Here is a 6,671-nt window from a genome sequence, read left to right as displayed (position 1 = left end):
TTTAAAACTTTTATTATGAAAAAAGATCCACTGTATGTGGTGGCTCATGCCTACAATCTCAGCATTCAGGAGGTTATCAGGAGGATCACAAGTTCAAGGCTAGCATGACTATGTAGCAGGTTCCAGAACAGCCTTAGCTACAGCAAGACCCTGCCTCAAAAAACAAAAGCAAAAACAAACCAAACCAAAAACAACCAGCAAAAACCAACATCAACAACAAAAATAAAAACCCAGAAAGGAAAATCAAAAGACCTACTTTTCATACAATTCAAAATAATTGAGCTGGACAGTGACCTTGGAGAGACTTGGCTAATGTCGAAAGCAGGTGAGGTAGGGTGTTTTCTGTGGGCTGAAGGGTGGGGCCATGAATAACCAGAAATGTCGGGAAGAACAGTATTACTGTTAGGTCTACTCTCATGAAATAACTTTTCAACCAGCGGTTCTCAACCTGTCGGTCGGATCCTTGGGGGAGGGGGCCGGATGTTGAATGGCCCTTTCACAGGGCTTGCATATCAGATATCCTGAGTATCAGATATTTACATTATAATTCATAACAGTGGCAAAATCACAGTTATGAAGTAGCAATGAAAACAACTTTACAGTTGGGGGTCGCCACAACAGGAGGAACTGCAGTAAAGGGTCGCAGCATTAGGAAGGCTGAGAACCACTGCTCTGAATATTCACTCACATAACATCCTCACACTCAGCATTAAATTGCTACAGCTGTTCAATTCTCTTTTTCACTTGAAAATGTTTTCTTTGCTTTCCTAAAATGATACACATTCACACATTTCACTACATGCTATTTTAATTTACAGCCCCTTTTGCTTAGAAGTCATGCTTTCTATTCCCACAAACCCTGCTCGACGTCGTTACCGTAACAAACCTCCCTGCAGATCTTCTGTGAGTCAATCCTTCTCACTGGAACTCACAATAAGGACTTCTCTTTGAAAGACTGACACAGGGTCAGACACTTCTAAGGGGTGTCTGGAGGGAGCTCATGTTTCTGTCTGAAATTGCCTTTTCTTGGGCTAGCTCAAAATACACACGGAATATTATTTACACCACACTAAACTTTCTTACATGTTCTATGCTATTTGTACTTTAAAACTGTCTTATTGTGAATATACAAAGAATATAGATGTGACAATTTAAACATGTTCACCCACGGCCCTGAGCTTGAGCAAAAGATACGCTTTGAGTTCTCTCACCAAGAAGACAGAAACACTCAGCTGCATCCATTACCTTTGTTCCAAGCTGCCCTAAAAATCTTCATCATGCACCTCAAATTACCATTGTCATTAATAATACTCTCATATCCTTACTAATGGCACCAGAAAAGGTGACAGAGACAGAAACCTGAACTCCAAGAAGGAAGCCAATCTCCTAACCCACACTGCATTTTAAGGCGATAGTGTCTTCCTTTGGCATTGATAGTACAGAATTTAAAGATGCTTAGGAACCCTCCCTATCTAATATCTTAAGGTCATTTTTTTTGTAGATATACAGGTTTACTTCTGCTTGAAAAAAATTAGAGAATTAGAAATGACAGCATACCCAGCTTTGGTATATGAATCCAAGTATTTGAGTTATAATCCTGATCAGAAATTATCCAGTAAGAGCCAAGTTAGTTCAACACCATGCATGAGCTTTGCTAGATTAAAAAAAAGATATTTGGGTAGAAATATCCAAATTTGGTTGCTATGTTTTTCCAGTTTTCTCAGGTCATAGATGGGAACAGGTTTCTTTTGTATAGAGCATACTGTAGGAGCCTCGCAGCTCCGTGGGAGCCACTAGGCTGCCCGAGACACTCGGAAGGGGGCAGATCACCCTTTCTGTTACCGTCACGTTCTGGGTGAGATGTGGGTCAAAGGTGGCAGCAGCAGGCTGCACAAAGGAGCCTGAAGTTGCGTGAGTTTCTGTGAGCAAGTAGTTACCAAGCTGTAGAGGGTCAGGGATGGCAATGGCAGGGAGGACAGACCCGGAAGGGGACAAAACAGAAGAAACTTGACTGCCAGGCAAAGTCTGGTACCTTTGAGAACCTGACTGAGGAATCTCCAGACTGCCAGACAGAGTTTGGTGCCTGCTAGAACCTGATTGAGGGACCTGCAGACTGCCAGGCAGAGTTTGGTACCTGCTAGAACCTGACTGAGGGACCTCCAGACTGCCAGGCAGAGTCTGGTACCTTTGAGAACCCGATTGAGGGACCTCCAGACTGCCAGGCAGAGTCTGGTACCTGCTAGAACCTGATTGAGGGACCTCCACACTACCAGGTACAGTTTGGTACCTGCTAGAACCTGACTGAGGGACTTCGGTAGAGCGAGCACAGACGTCTGCCCCAGAAGCCCTGTCTTTAGGGCCTGGCTTTGCCTGCTTGGCTTCATCATCAATACCGAGACATATCTCTGCAAGCTTTTTAAATTTGGGGCCAAGAGAATCCAAGAAGCTGTCATCCAGGTCATCGGCAATAAAGCTGCAGGAGCTGAGTGTAGGCGAACAGGGGGCAGCATCCTCGCCTTCATCATCGTAGATCAGCAAACAGTCATTCACTTCCCGTTCATCCTCTTCCTCGGCATAGGCGAATGATTTCTAAAGATGGAGAAAGAGGAGAAACGATCTTACAAGGACCATCCCATTCCATTCATAAAGTCCAAGGCTGGAGTGTGGACCCCCACATTAGGTAATCCACACTGATGATGAAAATGTTCTTCATTTTTAAATTTGATTATTTTTTTCCTCTGGATAGCTAAAATGTTTTCATTTATTTATTTTTATTGTTAGTATGTTTTTAGTTAGTGACCAATATAATAGGTTAGTGACATTCTCATAAATATATATCCTTGATCTTCGCTCATATTTAGACCCTCCTTTACCCATTCTTGCTCTTCCCTCCCTCCTGTTAGCCATTTTCCTTTCCCCAAATAGTCTCTCCTCAGCTTTCATGTGCTATATATGCATATATAGTTAAATACAGACGTTTGCAAATGAGAGAAACATGGGATAGCTTTTCTTCTCGTTACCATCCCATGTTCCCCCCGTCTCTCCTGTTCTTCTCCTTCCCTTCCAAGCAGTCCCCTCCTGCTTCCATGTATAGATAAAAATAAACCTAGACTCCACATATTAGAGAAAGCATGATGCTGGTCTTTCTGAGTCTGGCTTCAGGAAATCCTCTTTTACACTCTTGTTTGGGGAATTGACAGTATGGCTGACATTCCATTGAAGAGTCTAGCCTAGGCTTATCTTTTAGCTCTTGATTTTATCTGGGTTTCAGTCTCCATAGTAACTGAATATGCTGCCTGGAGTCTATCCCTGGACTGCTCCATCTTTTTGTGTTGGGGGAGGCGCAGCTTTCCCAGCGTGCACTGAGACAGTTTTCACCCCAGTGAACTTTGCGCTAACTTTGTCTCCATCAGCTTGGTCTGTGAGTTTGAACTAGTGGCTTGATTTTGACAGCCACCAAGATGACCTGATTTATTTTGACAAGAGGAAGCTTTTCTTTCCTTCCATAAAAAAAAAAAAAAAAAAAAAAAAAATGAATCTCAAAACTAACGTCTACAACCTAGCAACCAGATTTCCTGTGTAAAGGAGATAACCAACCCAGCCTGACAGGTGGCTACCCAGTTACCTGAGAAAAGTAGGAACCTAGGAAAGTCATGTTCACTGGTGCAGCGACAAAGTCCTTCAAGGTCCCTCCAGTGGAGTGCCTCGTTCTCATCGTCCCTGAATGACCCAAGGAGCAGGGGCCGAGCGCGGCTGCAGCGCCTGAGCCAGTAGCTGCTCCCAGCTTGGTCGTCATCTCCATCCCAGAAGCGCCTTCCGCCACAGTCCCGCCGGCGTATGTGTTCGTACAAACTTCTGAAGACAGAAGGGAGAGTTCTGAAATGCTCTGCGCTGTGACTTTTTCAAAGCTTCTGTGTGTATGCATATGTGTGTGTACATTTGTGTGCACGTTCATGCGTGTGTGCATGCCCGTGTTGGCATGTGTGCACATGTGTGCGTGTGGAAGTCAGAAGTCAGTCTTGGGTGTTATTCTCAGGGCACCATCCCTCCTTTTTGAGTCAGGGTCTCTCACTGGTCTGGAACTTGCTGATTCAGTTAGGCTCTGTGACCAGTGAGCCCCAGGGACCTGCTCCCCGGCATGGGCCACCATGCTTAGCTTTTTCATGGATTCAGGGCCTCACCCTGGTATAGCAAGCACTTGACTGACTGAGCTCTCTTTTCAGTCCCTAAAATTCTTTCATCTTTGATGGACAGTTGCCATGTAAAGCAGCAATGTCAGGGAAAGCACAATGATGTGGCCGGGTCATAATATTCCAGAAGGTTTATGTGAGAGTCACAGTGGAGGGAGGTGGGCAGGCAGAAAAGCCATGAAAACGTGTCACTTAATGAAGAGTACAGGGGAAATAGACTGTCAGTGGCCAGAAACACAAAAGGGAAAAGACGCAGTAGTCGGTGATCAGCCATGGGGAGCTTCTGACCTCATGTGTTCTCAGGTACAAGAACATTGCAATCAGTCATAGGATTTTAGTATGGGAAATGAGGAGAGTCTCCATGATGTGACCTTGTAAAGTGACAGACAGTGTCCAAGGGAAATTTAAAGAAATTCTTATTTATTTCATCTTATGTATTGATAGATTATTTAAATTTATTTTTACTTTTTATTTATGTATGTGTGTGGATATGGACACATGTGTATGGGTGTTCACAGAAATTGTCACAGGATGTCAGGTCCCCTGCAACTGGAGTTTACAGGTGTTTAATAACCACCCAGTGTGGGTACCAGGAATTGATCCCCAGTTCTCTGGAGGATCAGCCAGCACTCTAAACCACCTAAGCAACACTCCAGCTCATCATGAGTTTGCTATATAATCACAATGGGAGAAGCAAGTGTTTGAGAAGCTGTTAAAGGCTGTCACGTAGCTGGAGATAACTTGTGTAGATTCTTGCTAACTATAGAAATAAGAATAAAATTCCTGTGAGTGCCAGGTGTTACTGATCACTACTTTATAGTGTACTTCTGGTAATGAGACAACATGACTAAAATTGCCTTGGTAAATCCAAGGAAACAACAGATGCACTTATGTGCTTGCTTTAGGCTTCATGCCCCATGGTGACTGTACAGAACTAGTAACTGAACTCAAATCAGGACACAGTTGATGCTGTCACACCAGGAAGAGGGACAGAGTTGCAGATGCACACACACACATACACACACACACACACACACACACACACACACACACACACACACACAGATGCACACACATGAGACTTGATGGGTAAGCATGACCCGACCTGAGCCAACAATAGACAGAGTTGGTGGTGGGTATGGCTACTGCTTACAATTTCATTTACAGTTTTCTATCACTGTAAAATATTTCATAATTAAATGTAATTAAATGTTATTAATTAGTGATTGGAGACATGGCTTAGTGGTTAAGGACTCTGGCTGCTCTTCTAAAGGACAGGTTCAGTTACCAATACCCATATAGTGGCTCACAGCCATCTGTAACCCCAGTTCCAGGGGATCCTATACCCTCTTCTGACCTCTGTGAGCAGCAGGCATGCACGTGGTGCATAGATATACATGCAGGCAAAATACCTCTAAACAAAATAAGATAATAAATTAAAAGTACTTTAAAGTTAGTAATTAGTTGACTGAGAGCTATAGTTACTTTAATTCATTAAAGTTTGGAAAAAGCAAAAAAATAGTCTTTAGATTTTCAAAACAGCAACGTCAGTGAGTGAATTGACTCATGGAGGGCAGACCAGTGCCATGGAATTGGCTAGAACACAAAGAAATACAAAGCCAGCTTCTAATCTCAGTGGTGATATCTCTTATGTACATGCAGATGCAATTATTGATCATTTCTTAATTTTGACTAGTTCTCCTCTAATCCACCTTTGCTTTCAAAGATACATTTCAAAAGTAAATTTCAGCTCTCAGGAGGCTGAGGCAGGAGGATTTCAAGTTAAGACCTGCCTGGGAAATTAGTAAGACCCTGTCTTAAAAAAACCAAAAACATGAAAAAGGACAGGGGCTGTAGCTCAGTGGGAACACTTGCTTAGCATGCATGAAGCCCTGAGTTCGAATCCCAGTACAGATAAATAAACAAGCAAATTGGATGTTTACTCACCAGAACTTTCCATAAAATCTGCTCCATTGGTTGTGGTAGGAGGCACACAAATATTTGTGATTTCCTGCAAATTGTGTTATAAGAAACACATGTTTCAGTGAAGTGTGGACCCTTGTAAGTGCTAACATTACAATTCTTCTAGGAACGGCTCTTTTTAGGACATGACTTCTATAAAGCTGGAGTCCTGAAAGTCCCATCCACGACAGTCTCCACTTAGGACCAAGATGTCTCCTGCTATCCCTCTGTTCCCTTTCCTATTTCAGTAGAAACTGTTCCCCACCACATGACTGCAGTAACTGCTCTACAAACCGGCTCCTCACCTTGTCTTCAGGCTGGGCTCCTTCGATTCCCCACTGGTGGATGGTTCCTTCTGAACCGTCAGGCACAGGGATAAAGCCACCTGTGGCGGCTCCTCCTCCGATGGGACCCGCCCCACAGTCACAGGTCAGCAGCAGCAGCGGGGCCACTGGGCAGGAACAAGGAAATAGAGAAGGCTTGAATCCCTTGGAAACTATACGGCATGGCAATTGTGAA

The 6,671-nt window shown here is 43.6% G+C and overlaps 1 protein-coding gene across 2 annotated transcripts in view; it reads right to left on the bottom strand.

Moving 5' to 3' along the window:
• Positions 1-600: 600 nt before the first annotated feature.
• The window catches only part of Dsg3 (desmoglein 3), a 30,218-nt gene continuing 24,147 nt past the window's right edge, over positions 601-6,671 (bottom strand). Inside the window, exons 13-16 of one of the 2 annotated variants that reach the window (XM_037196971.1) lie at positions 6,458-6,603; positions 6,138-6,201; positions 3,626-3,855; positions 601-2,589 (exon numbers count right to left, since the gene is read on the bottom strand). In XM_037196971.1, coding sequence (XP_037052866.1) covers positions 1,726-2,589; positions 3,626-3,855; positions 6,138-6,201; positions 6,458-6,603 — 1,304 coding nt within the window. In that variant the 3' untranslated portion in view covers positions 601-1,725. The remainder of the gene's footprint in view (positions 2,590-3,625; positions 3,856-6,137; positions 6,202-6,457; positions 6,604-6,671) is intronic. The other variant, XM_037196972.1, reaches the window with a different exon arrangement.

Source organism: Peromyscus leucopus, chromosome 19, assembly GCF_004664715.2.
Source record: "Peromyscus leucopus breed LL Stock chromosome 19, UCI_PerLeu_2.1, whole genome shotgun sequence".
NCBI classification, from domain to species: Eukaryota; Metazoa; Chordata; class Mammalia; order Rodentia; family Cricetidae; genus Peromyscus; species Peromyscus leucopus.
This window is presented reverse-complemented; position numbering and strand designations above follow the sequence as displayed.